This window comes from Leptodactylus fuscus, chromosome 7 (assembly GCF_031893055.1).
Source record: "Leptodactylus fuscus isolate aLepFus1 chromosome 7, aLepFus1.hap2, whole genome shotgun sequence".
NCBI lineage: Eukaryota > Metazoa > Chordata > Amphibia > Anura > Leptodactylidae > Leptodactylus > Leptodactylus fuscus.
Genome location: NC_134271.1, coordinates 10454376 through 10473803, shown reverse-complemented (window position 1 = coordinate 10473803; position 19428 = coordinate 10454376). Strand labels below are relative to the sequence as shown.

At 46.7% G+C, this 19428-nt stretch overlaps 1 protein-coding gene across 1 annotated transcript in view; it reads left to right on the top strand.

Annotated features, from left to right (window-relative positions):
• Positions 1 to 56: 56 nt before the first annotated feature.
• The window catches only part of STK33 (serine/threonine kinase 33), a 33462-nt gene continuing 14090 nt past the window's right edge, over positions 57 to 19428 (top strand). The window contains exons 1-4 of the mRNA XM_075280985.1: positions 57 to 147; positions 15859 to 15975; positions 18967 to 19080; positions 19226 to 19330. Coding sequence (XP_075137086.1) covers positions 15859 to 15975; positions 18967 to 19080; positions 19226 to 19330 — 336 coding nt within the window. The 5' untranslated portion in view covers positions 57 to 147. The remainder of the gene's footprint in view (positions 148 to 15858; positions 15976 to 18966; positions 19081 to 19225; positions 19331 to 19428) is intronic.

Below are 19428 nucleotides of genomic sequence, written 5' to 3'. Positions count from 1 at the left end.
ATTGGAGGAACTTTGTCCCATCCCTCGGCCCGTACTTGCACTTCTCTCTCCCAGCTGATGACTGGAAAGTTTTAGCAAGAGTTCGGGCACGGCGACATAAAACGGGTGTCCAACCTGCGCCCCACTCCGTCCCCGGCTGGGCTGACGGTAAGCGGGGGGTGCCGAGGGGCTGTAGGGGGCAGAGCGGAGCCGGGCAGAGGCCGCGCTGGCTGAGTTGTGTGGTTGTCATGGTAACCAGAGAGGCAGCAGCCTGAGGCGACCATGTGATCTGTGGCCGGGGTCTCTGCAGGATGCCCCCTATGTGGTGTAGGTGCCTGCTGGTACCGCAGGGGGGCAGGACTCATCAGGGCTACGGAGGGCTCAGGGCACTGACCCGATACCAAGCAGAGAGACTGAAAATGGGCTCAGAGAATCCCAACATGCCCCATAGTGATGGCCAGTGGCCGCCATGTGGGACAGACGTGGAAAAGTTGTGTGAGTGGGTGTGGCTAAACAAAGCGCGGTCGCCAAATTCCTGATCGACTCTACAGACCGATCTACAGGATGGAAGTCGCACCAGATATCTCTAGCAGGAGACATTTATATATATTTTGTGTCATTTGAACAAGGTTTAGGCTGAATTATTGATAAATGTACCCCAAGAATGTGTGTGGGGTGTCCAGGGAAGTGCAGGGACTCCTAAAGATTACAGTGAGGAGTCTGGGTCAGTGCAGAGACTCCTAAAGATATTAGTGAGGTGTCTGGGTCAGTGCAGAGACCCCTAAAGATCTTAGCAAGGTGTCTAGGTCAGTGCAGAGACTCCTAAAAATCTTAGCGAGGTGTCTGGGTCAGTGCAGAGACCCCTAAAGATCTTAGCAAGGTGTCTGGGTCAGTGCAGAGACTCCTAAAGATATTAGTGAGGTGTCTGGGTCAGTGCAGAGACCCCTAAAGATCTTAGCAAGGTGTCTAGGTCAGTGCAGAGACTCCTAAAGATCTTAGCAAGGTGTCTGGGTCAGTGCAGAGACCCCTAAAGATCTTAGCAAGGTGTCTAGGTCAGTGCAGAGACTCCTAAAGATCTTAGTGAGGTGTCTGGGTCAGTGCAGAGACCCCTAAAGATCTTAGCAAGGTGTCTAGGTCAGTGCAGAGACTCCTAAAGATCTTAGCAAGGTGTCTGGGTCAGTGCAGAGACCCCTAAAGATATTAACAAGGTCTCTGGGGCAGTGCAGAGACCCCTAAAGATCTTAGTGAGGTGTCTGGGTCAGTGCAGAGACCCCTAAAGATATTAACAAGGTCTCTGGGGCAGTGCAGAGACCCCTAAAGATCTTAGTGAGGTGTCTGGGTCAGTGCAGAGACCCCTAAAGATCTTAGCAAGGTGTCTAGGTCAGTGCAGAGACTCCTAAAGATCTTAGTGAGGTGTCTGGGTCAGTGCAGAGACCCCTAAAGATCTTAGCAAGGTGTCTAGGTCAGTGCAGAGACTCCTAAAGATCTTAGCAAGGTGTCTGGGTCAGTGCAGAGACCCCTAAAGATATTAACAAGGTCTCTGGGGCAGTGCAGAGACCCCTAAAGATCTTAGTGAGGTGTCTGGGTCAGTGCAGAGACCCCTAAAGATATTAACAAGGTCTCTGGGGCAGTGCAGAGACCCCTAAAGATCTTAGTGAGGTGTCTGGGTCAGTGCAGAGACCCCTAAAGATATTAGCAAGGTGTCTAGGTCAGTGCAGAGACTCCTAAAGATCTTAGCAAGGTGTCTAGGTCAGTGCAGAGACTCCTAAAGATCTTAGCAAGGTGTCTAGGTCAGTGCAGAGACCCCTAAAGATCTTAGCAAGGTGTCTAGGTCAGTGCAGAGACTCCTAAAGATCTTAGCGAGGTGTCTGGGTCAGTGCAGAGACCCCTAAAGATCTTAGCAAGGTGTCTAGGTCAGTGCAGAGACTCCTAAAGATCTTAGCAAGGTGTCTGGGTCAGTGCAGAGACCCCTAAAGATCTTAGCAAGGTGTCTGGGTCAGTGCAGAAACCCCTAAAGATCTTAGCAAGGTGTCTAGGTCAGTGCAGAGACTCCTAAAGATCTTAGCAAGGTGTCTAGGTCAGTGCAGAGACCCCTAAAGATCTTAGCAAGGTGTCTAGGTCAGTGCAGAGACTCCTAAAGATCTTAGCGAGGTGTCTGGGTCAGTGCAGAGACCCCTAAAGATCTTAGCAAGGTGTCTAGGTCAGTGCAGAGACTCCTAAAGATCTTAGCAAGGTGTCTGGGTCAGTGCAGAAACCCCTAAAGATCTTAGCAAGGTGTCTAGGTCAGTGCAGAGACCCCTAAAGATCTTAGCAAGGTGTCTAGGTCAGTGCAGAGACTCCTAAAGATCTTAGCAAGGTGTCTGGGTCAGTGCAGAGACCCCTAAAGATATTAACAAGGTCTCTGGGGCAGTGCAGAGACCCCTAAAGATCTTAGTGAGGTGTCTGGGTCAGTGCAGAGACCCCTAAAGATATTAACAAGGTCTCTGGGGCAGTGCAGAGACCCCTAAAGATCTTAGTGAGGTGTCTGGGTCAGTGCAGAGACCCCTAAAGATATTAGCGACGTGTCTGGGTTGTTACAGAGACCCCTAAATATATCAATGAGGTGTGGACATTAGTGAACCCTTCAGGGAAGTCCGTGTTTATGGTCTGTCGGAGGAACAGAAGAACGACCCTGTTGTCTATAATGGGGCCCATCAGGTGTTCTTTGTTTTTAACTGACACCACCGGACAATACAGTTGGACTTGCAGCATTTTTACGTCCAGTAATTTCTGACGGTTCTGCTCAGGCGGACCCACGCTGTAGGTGAAATTGTAGCCTTACATTCAGGACTCCTCTTTGTGACTCGTCACTGACCACAAGCAGATATGGGAAAACTAATTCTGTTAGGAAGTTGCAGAACTGGAGCTTCATTTGCAAAAAACTGGATTCTGTCTCCCTCCATGCTTTACACTGCAACTCTGCTTGTTCAGATCGGTTGCTCTGTGTCTGTATATGGAAAGATGTAAGCACAGGAGGGGTACTAGTGTAATCTGGCCACAATCGTGTGCGCAACCCTTGCGAATGGCTTATGGGTCTGGTTTAGACCCCTTTGAAGCTGTCGACTCTCCGTAGACTCCAAACAGAAGATGATAAAAGAAGACTAATCCGGGGCGCAGCTTCAGGATAAAACCACTGCAATGGTGCAAGACAAGTACGACGCGTTTCGGGTAAGAACCTTCTCACTTCCACAAACCTGCCTGAGGCACTGAGAAAATGCTCACGAAACGCGTCGTACTTGTCTGGTACCATTAGTGGTTTTATCAAGGGCGATGCGTTTCATGAGCATTTGCTCACTGCCTCAGGTAGGTTTGTGGAAGTGAGAAGGTTCTCACCCGAAACGCGTCGCACTTGTCTTATACCATAGAAGTGGTTTTATCCTGAAGCAGCACCCCGGATAAACCTCCTTTTATTGTCCTCCATCAAATTACAATACAGTAAGGTTAGCGTATGAGGGGAGGAGCCTCAATAAGGGGGAGGGGCCTGTGGAGTGTTAGATGGGCGAAGATTGTGCACATGTTCAAAGAATAGGCTATATATATATGCCATTCAGGGCTTGTGCACAGCTGGGTGACAACCTCTATGCGCAGTGCCTCGGCCTATGTAAGAGGTTGTCACCCATTGCCTGAGACCATGCGGAGTCGGAAGCAGCTGAACAAGAGATGAATCGAAGCCGCAACAGGAGACGCCCCTGGGGCAGATCTCTCGGGTCACTATATATCAGGCCGCTCGCTCTGTAGGGTTTACGCCGCGCTTTGATCTGCAGTATTATAGGCTCAGACAGATTATCTTGTTTGCACATCGGCCGTGATAAAAGGGACAACGTCAGGGAGTGTAAACATGGCTGAAAGGCACAGATTGAGGAAAGGGGAGAGAAAGTAATTTCTAAATATAATCCTGGACATGCCCTTTAAGATGGCATCAACGTTGCGGTCTGTACGCTATAGGGTATTATACTATACATAATGAGGAGTGTCATGTGTCGGGGTACATTATGGGGCAGGTGCGGTCTGTACATCATAAGGTACTATCCCATATATAATTGGGGGATAGTATGTCATGTGTCAGGGTCAGTTACAGGACAACTCAGATCTATACATTATAGGGTAATTATCCTATATAATGGATGGGTCATGTGTCGCTCAGATGCAGGATAACTATGTTGTATACATTATAGGGTATTATGTATGTATACAATGGACGGGTCATTTGTCGGTGTCAGTTACAGGACAGTTGTACATTATAGGATATTATTCCATATATATATAATTAGGTGGGGTCCTGTGCCGGGGTGAGTTACAGAATAGCTGCAGTCTGTACGTTATTGGTTATTATACTATACATAATGGGGAGTGTCATGTGTCGGGGTACATTATGGGGCAGCTGCGGTCTGTACATTATAAGGTACTATCCCATATATAATTGGGGGATAGTATGTCATGTGTCAGGGCCAGTTGCAGGACAGCTATGGTCTATATGTTATAGGGTAATATATATACAGTATATGTAATGAAAGGATCATGTGTCAGGGTCAGTTACAGGACAACTCAGATCTATACATTATAGGGTAATTATCCTATATAATGGATGGGTCATGTGTCGCTCAGATGCAGGATAACTATGTTGTATACATTATAGGGTATTATGTATGTATACAATGGACGGGTCATTTGTCGGTGTCGGTTACAGGACAGTTGTACATTATAGGATATTATTCCATATATATAATTAGGTGGGGTCCTGTGTCGGGGTGAGTTACAGAATAGCTGCAGTCTGTACGTTATTGGTTATTACCAATATAGAATAGGGGGTCAGTTGTTGTATGTGCAGTAGATCTGACCCTCGGCGCCGCCATCCTCCAGGTACACGCTGTTCTTCCTGGCACTTCCAGACTGTTTTATTTGGCTGCTGGTCAGGATATCGCTCCGCTAATTGCTGTTTGGCGAGGATCGGCTGTCTGGCGTTCGCCGTCCGTCCGTGTCGTGGAATGTTAATAACTGACAGGTCACTTCTGTACACAGGGATTCAGTTACCGAACGTCTACTCTAATGATGAGCAAACAAAACGCCACAAATTCCTGTGGACTGCATGACTTCAAGCGTTCAGAAGTCCTCCTGGCTCACACAGCTGATCAGCTTGGTGCCATGTATCCGTACAGATAATGTGAAGTGAACTGAACCTGTCTCTCCTGTCCTAGAATAGTGAGCGCAGCTCTGGAGTATAATACAGGATAAGTAATGTAACGTATGTACATAGTGACCGCACCAGCAGAATAGTGAGTACAGCTCTGGAGTATAATCCAGGATAAGTAATGTAATGTATGTACACAGTGACTGCACCAGCAGAATAGTGAGCGCAGCTCTGGAGTATAATACAGGATAAGTAATGTAATGTATGTACACAGTGACTGTACCAGCAGAATAGTGAGCGCAGCTCTGGAGTATAATACAGGATAAGTAATGTAATGTATGTACACAGTGACTGCACCAGCAGAATAGTGAGCGCAGCTCTGGAGTTTATACAGGATAAGTAATGTAATGTATGTACACAGTGACTGTACCAGCAGAATAGTGAGCGCAGCTCTGGAGTATAATACAGGATAAGTAATATAATGTATGTACACAGTGACTGTACCAGCAGAATAGTGAGCGCAGCTCTGGAGTTTATACAGGATAAGTAATGTAATGTATGTACACAGTGACTGTACCAGCAGAATAGTGAGTGCAGCTCTGGAGTATAATACAGGATAAGTAATGTAATGTATGTACACAGTGACTGTACCAGCAGAGTAGTGAGCGCAGCTCTGGGGTATAATACAGGATAAGTAATATAATGTATGTACACAGTGGCTGTACCAGCAGAATAGTGAGTGCAGCTCTGGAGTATAATACAGGATAAGTAATATAATGTATGTACACAGAGGCTGTACCAGCAGAATACTGAGTGCAGCTCTGGAGTATAATACAGGATAAGTAATGTAATGTATGTACACAGTGACTGCACCAGCAGAATAGTGAGTGCAGCTCTGGAGTATAATACAGGATAAGTAATGTAATGTATGTACACAGTGACTGCACCAGCAGAATAGTGAGCGCAGCTCTGGAGTATAATACAGGATAGGTAATGTATGTACACAGTGACTGTACCAGCAGAATAGTGAGTGCAGCTCTGGAGTATAATACAGGATAAGTAATGTAATGTATGTACACAGTGACTGCACCAGCAGAATAGTGAGCGCAGCTCTGGAGTATAATACAGGATAGGTAATGTATGTACACAGTGACTGTACCAGCAGAATAGTGAGTGCAGCTCTGGAGTATAATACAGGATAAGTAATGTAATGTATATACACAGTGACTGCACCAGCAGAATAGTGAGCGCAGCTCTGGAGTATAATACAGGATATAACTCAGGATCAGTAATGTATGTACACAGTGACTATACCATTGATATTAGGATATGAATCTTCTCTTCCACAGTGTGGGATCTGTTTATTCTCTGGGTATTAGAGCGCAGATTCCGGTTACTTCCCTATGTTCGGCTATTATGTGTCTGCGTACAGGGTTCATTCCCTTGTGGGTTTGCAGTTGTTGTGTGCCGTGTCAGCCATCATTGATGTTCTGCTTTCTTGTATCTTGATGCTCTATGAGGACAGTTCTCTTAATCCACTGAGATCCGTTACACATGTCATATCTACAGTCATACAGTATTAGCATGTTGCACTGATCAGGTCCCTGAGAAGTGTAAGCTCTTTGGCTCGGGCAGAAGCCATTATGCTTAATTTGGCTACTTCTTTCCACTGAGGGCAATAGGCGCCTGTGAAGATGGAGCTGAGGGTATTATATGTGGTCACTTTGGGGCATCAGTTAAGAGGACAATAACCGGAGGACAGAAGGGTCATTACCGGGTGTCGCACAGTCGCTGCACTCTTTAGGGACCTTCTCCCTGTAGTTTCTGTCACTCTTAATTTTTCACAAGGTCAATCCACAGCAACATGGAAGCATCTCCTGGATCCAGACAACATGGTGGAGCCCTCAATACACATACGGTAGTCGCCAGTATGGCAGTCAATGGGGAGCACATATATGGCCGCCTCTCCAGTCCTTCTCCACTTGTATGTGGTGGCCACCAGTTGCCATGTGATGTATGTGCCTGGAATATATGTTACACGGATAGAGAGTGACCTATATAATTCCATTTAGTGTTATGGTTTTGGTTGTACAGAATGGCTCAGTCCACTGTGCTGTGCTATACCCTCAGTATATAGCACTATAGCAGTATATAGAAGTCACTCCTAGGCTGGTGACCTCGAATCTCCGTTTGTCCCTGTCACTCCTGTTTGGAGACCCCGAGACTTCCCCAACGATGACTTTGACTCCAGTCTGAATTTTAGTGACTTGCTACTTCAGGTATCCTGAGGCGACATGAGTACGATTTGTTGGTCTCGTGACGGGAGATGCGACTAAAACAGTTGTACATAGATGTTTTCTTTGAGTCTTTCGGATGCCTTATGCTGAAACATGTTTATGCAAATTACTTTGCTGCTGTCATGGGGGCGGTCCCAAGCATTGCAAATGCCCTGGCCCCTGTCAGTACCTATAGTTTTGCTATATCGTTGTGTGCTGTATCAGAACTCCTCGGACACGTTGTGTGGACTCCGGCCTGCGCCATACCCAGAGAGATATCCTGTTTGTGCACCGCATGACATTCTTTGTAACCAGAGTTTTTAGACTGTCTGTCTCTGTCTGTAGATGTCCCCGATTTTTGTGAACTGTCGGTATACAGTATATAGAAGCTGATGGTTGTACTTGCAGCCCGGATTATTCCATAGCTGAGCCCTCCCTCCATGACACCCCGAGTGGCCGCCTGTGTCCGCGTCCTTGGTTATTCGGTGTTCCTTTCTCCGCTTGACTTGCCCTTGTGTAGCGCGCTGTGCGTCAGCTGCTCCGGCTCATTGCCTATCAATGCCTGGACCTGAAGCGCATTGTCTTCCACCATCCGCTCTGATTTGAGAACCTTCTCTCGTGTTACTCACATAGCAACCCGAAATAGAGGATTTTTGCTGCAGTGTTTTGCTTGTTGCTGGTGGAGAGATTTGTTTCTGGGTTACCCCCTGCTCGGGGCAGTGCGTGCCTCATACCTCATTGTTGTCCTGTCCTGCCTTGGTTGATGTGATGGGTTGTGTTAGAGATCCTGATACCAGATACCTCTGTTATACTACATTGCAGCGCCGTATAGGACGTATGGCCTAATATCTGATCTCAGTGTTACTAGTGCCGCAGGTGGATGTGCCCTAAGTGGAGACGGTCGGATAATAAAGCTAGGAAGCTGCAGGGACGGTATATTCCCCGCAGCGGTCTGCAACCAACATATAGAATGCAGTTTGCATATACAGTATATTGATGTTTGTAATGGGAAAGACTCCTAACTTGAATGCAGTGTGCACAGGGCCCAATAGGGAAATGCAAATGACATTTTGAGAGGCGGCTATATCCCTTATATCCCTCTCTTCTTCATGATTAAGATGCCTAAGGCAGGAGAAAAAGAATCTACAACTTCTAAGGTCTCTGTAATGGTTACTCAGGTCTGTATCTATATATACTATTCATCCTGAGCCTCCTGGTTCATGAATAGAAGGCATAGGGCAGCAAGAGAGCAACTACATGACAGGTGCATAGCAACAAAGATGTATTGGTGGTTGTTATCCGGGTTTCTTTCAGTATCTGCCAGTTGTTAACAATCGTCTATGGATGAGGTGATAATGTAGAGAACGGATAAGGGAGCAGTGATGGCCTATGGAGCGCAACGCTTGCCAGGATATTGCACGTCCGGGTCAGAAGAGTCCTTTATTCTCAGAGAGTTCCCACGTTATGGGAAATTCTGCAACTATTGGCCTGTCAATGCATCAACGTTCTCAAGATCTCATGACTTCATGGCAGGCTGAGGCTCCTCCGATGGTGGATCCAATGATTATACAGCAGTTTCTGTCCTGGTCCATGACAACAAATCCCCCCCTTCCCTTTGCAATCCATATTGGCGTCCACTTTTGGCCGCATACAGACTTGCTTGGATGAACTGTAGGGAATGTGTTTAACACAGAACATCTAAATGTGAAACCACTTGTATTTCCTATCCTAATACTCCTTAAGATGTTACCCACGCGTTTCCAGTGCATGTGTTGGGAAGCGGCTGCTGTGGTGAAGGTTGTCTGGTGGCTCCATTGCCGCTCCAGCTGCCATCTTTTGCCACAGCCCTACTGGATTCGGTCACAGCTCTCCTGCTCTGGTTGAATTCTGGTCTTGACCTCTGCCTTGTCCCTGGCTCTCCCTCTGCTTCACCCTTAGACTTGTTCTTCTAGCACCTGCTTGGCTCTGATCCTTGCCTTGTTCCTATCTCATCCACTATCCTGTCACATCCTTACCTTGCCCTTCCAATGTCCCTTGGCTCCATTCCTGACATGGCTATTGTTGTATCAGCGCTAGCACTGACCAACCATAACCATTCTGGGAATTGCGACCCCCAGCGATGTCCTTAATTCCTTGCAGGGTAAAGGTGAAGACCCTCAGACTCCTCTGCACCAAACAGGTTGTATGTTGGAGAATCCTTATTTCCCATACGTGACCATACCAGGTCTCCACACGAAGGATCAGCTATCAGTATCTCCTTTAAGACATCGTGGTATGAGCAGGTGTGTGTCCTTGGAAGCTCCAGATACCAGCAGTCGCCTCTGCAAATATTGAACGGGTCGGGACGCGCCCTGTGTTTTGTCTGATTTCCTCACTGACGTCAGAAGCTGAAATACCTGAGTTATAGAGTAACGGCCGTATGTGGAGATGATAGCAACGCAAATACCGAGAGCAACAGGGACGGCGGACGCAATAAAAACAGAGGGTCAGAGGAGGGGGTATAAGAATGGAGGTAACTGCAGACTGGCCCAGAAAGAAGGGAAATGACCCCCACTGTCCACAGCTATGGTCAGTGACTCCATCTTAGCTGCATTGTATTTTGGAGCCTGAAATCCTGTCGCATCCCTCCCCTATACTTTACCCCGCAACTCTGCTTCTTCCCAGGACAGAAGGTTGTAAACTGCAAGAAGGGAGGAGCCTTAGTGAAAGAGGAGGAGCCTGGAGAGAATATCACAATGTTGTTCTATAATTTCGATCACTAAAACATGTTTTTCAATTGCAATCCTCTTTTAGACATCGGTCAGTACGTACCTATTTCTATTACTTGATCTTGCGCCCCCTGCTGTTCTTTGAATCCTCACTCAGAGCGTCCTCCAGATGTATCAATGGTCGCACATGCTCAGTAGCTCTTTCCCGCTGTCCTATGCTATTATCTATTCTGTTTGGTGCTGCCTAGTGTTACATACCTGTTACAGTGCCCCCTGTTGTTACATACATGTTATGTTGCCTCTTTTCAGAGCGTCCTTTTGATATTTTAGTGCTGGTGGTCACACATGCTCAGTCTCTCTGCCCAGATCTTCTTGTACACGGGTCAGAGTGTTACTGACAATGGAGATGCCAGCGCAGATCGGTGGACATAATGAAAGGAAATGAAAAGCACACCAGGGGGCACCATAATGAGTATATAACACGAGGGGGCGCCATAATGAGTATATAACACGAGGGGGTACCATAACCAGTCTGTAGCTGCAATATCTAGAGGTTTGTGAATGGATAGGGCTACTTAGGACACTTACGTCCAGCCCAAAGGTTGCCTTTTAATGGTGGAACAAGCCCTATAAATGGCCATAGCTGCCGAGAGTCTTATGTATCGCTGTGGCTTTGATGGCTATGAGGCGGCTGCACTGCTTATGTTATGACGGCAAGTGTCAGCGCTTTCCTAGGTGCAGGGCTTGTAGGGGAATGCTGGATCTTTCTCCCTGGCTTGGCAGCGATGCCTCTGGCTCAGCTTTTGCAGCGGACTTGGTGGCTTTCATGTGGCTCATGTAATACATTATTTCTGGGATCGTCAGACATGTGCCGCCTTGTTCTGTGGTCGTGTATCCAGGATTATGGAGACAATGTGAGCTGGTGCAGGGAGTGTTTGCCTTCCATGCTGCACGGCCGATCGAACCAACCGTTGGTAGTAAATATGTTTGTATAGCTTAGTCGGCCATTGTTCATGGCGCCTTCTTAGTTCATTTGGACCCATAACTCCATCCTAAACTTTAGATCATCCAAGTACATCCTGACAGCCTAGGAGAGTAGACGGACCAGGAGGTCGGACTGGGATGTCTAAGGCCCATCAGAGGAATCGATTTTCAGTGCCCATGACATACAAGCCATAAAAAAAGGTCACATCGCTTTCTTGGCTCCATCGGATTTATCATAAGAAATGGCAGAATTCTACGCCAACAAGGATCTAGGTTTTTTTAGGTGTTTGGACCCCAGAGGATTACGCCAGCAAATGATGTCTGCCAATTACTTATCGATCCTCGCACCTTCCCATAGCTTCCTCCACTTTTTTTTTTTTTTTTTTTTTCTTCAGCCTTTAGGGGGCCCTGTGCGCCCCACATCACATTCAGATGGTTTCCTGGTAGGCAAGTCTGAGCCTATGTGCAAGCTAGGGCTTTATGTAATGGTTACATGACGGCACATGCACATGAAGAACAGGCTCCGGACAGTCAGACAGACAGACCACCATCACATAGGATTGTTTCATACGCCGACAAGCAAGATCAGCTCACGTAGTTGCCTTGTCCTCCATCCACACACAGGAGGCGCCTTCATTACACCCCCTGTCTCTGCCCGGATCATTTCCAGGTTCTCAGCAGAAGTAAATTTGGTGTTGCGGGGCCCGTTATGAGTCCTGGCATTGACAGCTGGTCACTCTCACCTTCGTTTGCTGTCTTTTCACACACAAGAAACTTGGACGGCTAAAGACTGCAACCGTATTATCTTCAGTGATGAATCCAGGATCTGATCATAGTCGGGTTGAGTATGAGGGCCTTGCGGTGAGCTCTTTAATCCTGCCTTTGCTGTGTAGTGACACTGCCCCCTGCTGGTGTGGTGTGTGGAGCCATCACATAGGACAGTCAGTCACCCCTAGTGGTGATACAAGGACACTAACAGATCAGTAGTATGTGCAGGACATCCTGCGGACACTTGTATGGTCTCTCATGGCAGGACGAACAACTGGTAATTTTCAGCAGGATAATGCTCACCCTCACACAATAAGAGTTTCCCAGGAAGGTCGAATATATTACACCCAACCCGTATATACAACTTGCAGCCACCACCTACTGAGTGACTGTTTGGTACATATTGGCTGTGTAAAGAGTTAACACACTTTACATAAGGTCATGGATTCTTTAGAGCATACAAGGACAATACGTAATAAAGTGTTAAGCTTAAAAGTTATGAAAGAAGACTCGTCTGCCGCTTTGAGGGACGGAAGAACAAGGGGTACATGGTGGGGACGTCATATCCGAATGCCCAGCAAGCAGGTGACATAGATTTCGGCACAGGCGCACAGACCCCGGAGGTTGCACCTAGTTCATGATGTGGCTGTGATCTGGAGGACGGGAGACCAAAAGTTCCCCTAAAACGTCCATGTCCATTGTATGACCGTCGTCCTGCCGGGACTGTAATCTCCAGCAACCTCATCGAAGTGAATGAATTTGCGGTTCTTTCCTTTACTTCTTGCTCTGTCACAGGATCGTCTGTTCCAGCTTTCAGCGAAATCCAAACTCAGCGCAACGTTTCATCTATTAAACGTTCAAATGACAGAAGTCAAAGACGACACAAAGAAGCTGCGCTCGCAATTCGCCACCGCAGACACCGAATCTTGTGCTAATGTTTAATAATCTCTATTGGAATGTGATCGCGGGGATCCCCGTTTGTGGCTTCTATGTAACCATTTGATGTAATGGACGTAGCGCTAGGCAGCCCCCTGCTGGTAAAGATTGGAATAGCACATGCACCAGTATTGCACAATGATGGGAGCAGTGGACTCTATGAAGAAGAGCTGACAATCTAAGCAGCGTTATATGCAGATTTATGTCCTCAAACATCATGTGATCCCGGGCACGGGTCTTCCCGGATACTTGCGTACCTAATAGGTGTCTTATTTTATAGCATAAATCAAAAATTTGCCTTGTCTTGCTTTCTACATGACGTTATCTAGTTACATTACTTCTTATACTCCAGTCGCCTCCAGAGCTGCATCTACAAATCTGCTTGGTAGACACGCGTCTTACAGTTTAGTAAGATCCCACAATGCTGTGCAATGTTACTTTACTGCAGAGGGTGCAAACACCACATCTCCCAGAATGCACCACACCTGTATAGGTATCTGCTGGGAGAGATTCATCCTGCAGCCTGCAAGGAGAATTGTGAGTGCAGCTCCAGCTGTGACTGGAGTATACATCAGAGAATTTTACTGAGCTATCCCTTTAAGTCCATGGACCCTGCGGCATTGTATCTGTGTGGTGTTCTTCTATCACTGAGCCGTAACTGTGAATTCAGTAAAACGATTGCCATAAAGTGAGTCGCGTGTCTGACCGTGTAACCACCCCGGGATACTCTTCTCTCCGGGACCGAGGATGCTAAACTTTGTTGTAACTTGTAAAGTGTCTCCTTTAATGCAGTCCTGTCAGGTGTTGTCTATTAAATTACCGCGCTTCTCCCTCCTGCGGCGGCCGCCGTTATTACAGCAGTCACGGCGGCCAGATGGTGCTTATATATTACTTTTTATGAACAATCTTGCAGTTACTTAATGTCTGTTCTATAAAGTACAAAGCAAAGTGTTAGAGAAGTCGAGGACGCTCTGTGTGTCGTGACCAGAACTTTGTACTTCTGCAGACTTTATAGTGTCTGTCGCCTCGGATCAGTATTTTAGCATTGGACCACAGAGATTGGCGTAGAGGACGGATGATGGGACAAGGTCGGGCTTTACACACTATAGTTGAGGCACCATAGAAGTCTTATAGTAGGGGAAATCATAAAGTAGAACATTCTAGAGTGAAGGTGCAGCGCAGGAGAAGTCCTGGGGATGGAAGAGGGAGAAGGAGATTAGGCAGGGTAGACTATTCCAGAGTATTGGCGCAGCATGAGAGAAGTCATGGATAGGGTTGAGCGATCGTGTTCGGAAAAGATCGGATTCCAAACACGATCTTTTTAAGTGGGATTGAGATCGGTGATCTTTTCCCACAATGCTTTGCTTAGCCTTCACACTGAGTATACGCTGTATAATCAGTGTGAAGGCTCCGCTGCAGTTCCATAGGAATGAATGGAAGCAGCCAGCACACAGCCTTAACCCCCTGCGCGCCGGCTGCCTCCATTCATTCGAATGGGAGGCTAAACTAAACATCTCTAGCACCTACTTACCTCTAGAGATGGCTGCTCCAGTGCCCTCCTTCTTCTTGTCCTCGATGCCGCTCCGCGCTGCAGTCTTCTTACCTCGATGCCCCGCCTCCCAGGTTAGTGTTTAAAGCGCTAGGTAGGCGGGGCTTGTGGCTTAGGAGAGTGTGGGCGGGTACAGGGCGGGGAGACGTGACGTCTCCCCTCCCAGTACCCGCCCACACTCTCCTAACCTGGCAGGGAGGGGCCAGCAAAGGGAGAAGACTGCAGCGAGGACAAGAAGAAAGAAGGCACCGGGCACCGGAGCAGCCATCTCTGCAGGTAAGTGGACATCAGGGGGGACTAAGTAGCCAGAGGATTAAAAAAAATCCTCTGGCTACTTTAGTGATTCACTACACAGCGTGGATTCTAACAATTGTTAGATTCCATGCTGTATAGTGAATAGGATTGCTTTTAAAATCTGATCTCCGATTAATAAAAAAAATCCCATTGACTTGCATTGGGATCGAGATCGGGTTTGAATGAAAAATGATCGGAAATCGGATTTTTAAAATCGATCCTGAAAAGTCAAGATCGGCTCAACCCTAGTCATGGAGATTGAAAAGGCAGGTTGTGATAGGACAAGGTAGAACATTCCAGAGTATTGGGGAAGCACAGGAGAAGTCTTGGAGATTAAAGACATTGTTATAGGTATAACATTCCAGAATATAAGAGCAGTGTAGAAGAAGTCTTAGAGATTGAAGAGAGAGGTTATGATAGGACAAGGTCGAACATTCCAGAGTATAGGCCAGGGACAGCCCAGTCCTGGAGATTGACATGAGAGCTTGTGACTCCAGAGTACAAGAGCAGCAAGGAGAGGTCTTAGAGATGGATGAGAGAGGTCATGATAGGACAAGGTAGCACATTCCAGAGTATAGGGGCAGCACGGGGGAAGTTTTGAAAACCAGAGGATTGGCAAAGCATTATATGTTATGGGAGCTATATGTGATCACATTCACGGTCTGTATAGCTGGGGAATATTTGTCCAGCCCCCCCACTTATCCCCAGGCTCCTTGGAGCTGTACTTAGCAACTTAAGAGTTAACAACCTTGAAGACAAGCGAACAAAGTGAGAACATGAAGCTTCAGCGATCCACCATGGTCCTGTCCGGGTTAAATATTAAGCTTCCACTTCTCGTGTATCCAGGAAGGTTTTGATGAGAGTCCTTTAATCTTGTACTAGAGGTAATGAGCGGAGAGGAATCTAAGAAGGTAGCGAGTGTCCAGACAACGCAGCGGGTGGGGTTTTGTAGCAGGACACTCACCTGTAGTTATACAGAATCACTCGTCTTACATGGAGGAGATGACTTGAAAAGCAACGCACAAGGGTAACATGTAAAATACCGCAGACTGTCCCACCGGCAGGTTATGTGGCTCTTTGGCTTCCGATGTGGGGGTCTTAATACTGCAGTTCTCCCACTCCCCGCACCTCATGATATTTATTTTGCCCCCTTTCACACAACTCCTAAACTATCTTTATCATTGTCTTTCTCTTAAGATGCTGAGCTCTGAAGGACGAGAGGCTGGAAGGAAGATGGTGGCACAGTGGCCTCGAAGCAACAGCGCAGAGAATAAAGTGCCGCACACCCGAATGGACGATGAAGCTGCCATCCAGGTACAGTGTCTTCTACTCTGGCGCCTTCTTCCTCACTCTGTCCCATCTTCTGTCTGAGCCATGTCTTCTTTGTGCTGTAGTCTTTCACTTTCCTCTTCTTTCCTTGTCTTGTCCTCTCTTTTAGACTCCTCCTTCTGTCACTGTCCTGGCATCTTCTTCATCATCATCGTCTTCTCTGTTCTTTCTTCAGTCTCTCGTTCTCTCTCTCTCTTGCCTTCATGCTCAACTTTGTCTCCTTCTCTCTGTATTGTCTTTATTCTTGACCTCTTCTCCTTCTCTGTAAGTCTTCAGTCTTGACCCCTTCCCTTTCTCTCTCTCTCCAACTTGTCTCCTACTCTCTGCTTTGTCTTCGGTCTTGACCTGTTCTCCTTCTCTACCTGTCATGTCTTCAGTGTCAACCTCTTCTTCTTTCTGTACCTTGGCCTCTACTTCTCCGTCTCCCTCTATCCTGTCATCAGTCTTGACCTCCTCTTCTTCACTCCCTGCCATGTCTTCAGTCTTGACGTCTTCTCCTTCTCTACCTGTCATGTCTTCAGTCTTGACATCTTCTCCTTCTCTCCCTGCCATGTCTTCAGTCTTGACATCTTCTCCTTCTCTCCCTGTCATGTCTTCAGTCTCGACCTCTTCTTCTTTCTGTGCCTTGGCCTCTACTTCTCCTTCTTCCTCTATCCTGTCATCAGTCTTGACCTCCTTTCCTTCTCTACCTGTCATGTCTTCAGTCTTGATATTCACTCCCTGCCATGTCTTCAGTCTTGACGTCTTCTCCTTCTCTCCCTGTCATGTCTTCAGTCTTGACGTCTTCTCCTTCTCTCCCTGTCATGTCTTCATTCTTGACGTCTTCTCCTTCTCTCCCTGTCATGTCTTCAGTCTTGATCTCTTCTTCTCCAACTGTCTTGTTTTCAGTCTTGACCTCTTCTTATCATTATTCTGTGCCCTGGCCTCTCCTTCTCCCTCTGTCCTGTCTTCCGTCTTGACCTCTTTTCCTCTCTCTCTCCTGGCTTTAATATTTCCTTTTTTCTTTCCTATCTTCCTTTCCTTCCTCTCTTTTCTTCTGTCTCTGAGGTCTCCGCCATGTTTCCCAGCCCAGTTACACAACGGTTTCCAGGTTCATGAAATTTGCAATATCGCATCAACCTCTTCATGACCCAATAAAAATAGATCCACCAGGTAAGGGGATGTGACTTATATCTGGTTCTGGGTCTTTGTCATCAGACACTCAACTCACCCCCCCCCCCCCCCCCACACACACACACACACACACACCTTCCCCTTCCTCTTCCCATTACTCTAGGCCCCCACCACCATACAGTAAGCCCTTAGCTGCTGTGTTGTGCAAGTCACCTAACAACACTGCCCCAATGTGACAACCCCTGTAATTTGTGAAGGGGAGAGCATCACTTAACATAGCTGAGAACAATGGTCATTGTCCTGTCCTCGTCAGTCACCGCCATCATGTCAGCTCATTATTGGTCTCATGTGTCATGTGACCTCATTCTACATCCCGTTTAGTTAGTAATTACAGGAGATTCATAGAAAACCCCAAGTGTGGAGTCCACGTATGTGATGTGCAAAGGTTTCAGGTTTCTGGTATGCAAAGAATGAAAAAGTTGCAAAATGTGTGACTGTTTTCACTTTTTCACCATCCTGATTCCTAAAATGTATACCATCTGTAACCTGGTGTAGGTTTCAGGATAGGAGCACAGCCTGGCGGAGGGTATATCTGATTTATGAGGAGGAAGTGCACCCTCCATCAATGCAGGGGATGTGAAGACTGGGATCCAGCAGAATAGTGAGCGCAGCTCTGGAGTATAATACAGGATAAGTAATGTATGTACACAGTGACTGCACCAGCAGAATAGTGAGCGCAGCTCTGGAGTATAATACAGGATAAGTAATGTAATGTATGTACACAGTGACTGCAGCAGCAGAATAGTGAGCGCAGCTCTGGAGTATAATACAGGATAAGTAATGTAATGTATGTACACAGTGACTACACCAGCAGAATAGTGAGCGCAGCTCTGGAGTATAATACAGGATAAGTAATGTAATGTATGTACACAGTGACTGTACCAGCAGAATAGTGAGCGCAGCTCTGGAGTATAATACAGGATAAGTAATGTAATGTATGTACACAGTGACTGTACCAGCAGAATAGTGAGCGCAGCTCTGGAGTATAATACAGGATAAGTAATGTAATGTATGTACACAGTGACTGTACCAGCAGAATAGTGAGCGCAGCTCTGGAGTATAATACAGGATAAGTAATGTAATGTATGTACACAGTGACTGTACCAGCAGAATAGTGAGCGCAGCTCTGGAGTATAATACAGGATAAGTAATGTATGTACACAGTGACTGCACCAGCAGAATAGTGAGCGCAGCTCTGGAGTATAATACAGGATAAGTAATGTAATGTATGTACACAGTGACTGCAGCAGCAGAATAGTGAGCGCAGCTCTGGAGTATAATACAGGATAAGTAATGTAATGTATGTACACAGTGACTACACCAGCAGAATAGTGAGCACAGCTCTGGAGTATAATACAGGATAAGTAATGTAATGTATGTACACAGTGACTACACCAGCAGAATAGTGAGCACAGCTCTGGAGTATAATACAGGATAAGTAATGTAATGTATGTACACAGTGACTGTACCAGCAGAATAGTGAGCGCAGCTCTGGAGTATAATACAGGATAAGTAATGTAATGTATGTACACAGTGACTGTACCAGCAGAATAGTGAGCGCAGCTCTGGAGTATAATACAGGATAAGTAATGTAATGTATGTACACAGTGACTGTACCAGCAGAATAGTGAGCGCAGCTCTGGAGTATAATGCAGGATAAGTAATGTAATGTATGTACACAGTGACTGCACCAGCAGAATAGTGAGCGCAGCTCTGGAGTATAATACAGGATGTAACTAAGGAGCAGTAATGTGGTTTTTGGAGTATATACCAGTTTTAATGAAACGTTTTTAACATTTTTAGCAAATCTATACATTCGGTAAGAAGCTCGGACAGGGAAGCTTTGGAGTTGTCGTTGAGGCCACTCACAGTGAAACCGGCAAAAAGTGGGCGATTAAAAAAGTCAATAGGGAAAAGGTAAGGCCGCGGTGTGCGGAGTTCTGTTCCTCTCATTGGATTCTGCTGACTGGTAGTTATCACAGCTGCCGGCCAACAGCAGAGAAAATCAGCATGCCCTGTGCACTCACATTTGTGTATCCCTGACGTACTTTCCTGTTCCTAGGCTGGAAGCTCTGCTGTCAAACTGCTGGAACGGGAGGTTTCCATCCTAAAGAGGGTAAATCACGAACATGTCATCCACCTGGAGGAAGTGTTTGAGACCCCAAAGGTGAGTGGCCATAGTCTCCTTGTATTTGGTTTAGGATGGCGGGGGTCCCCAGATCGGACTCCTATAATATGTCCTGGAGCTTATCATTAACTTAATGT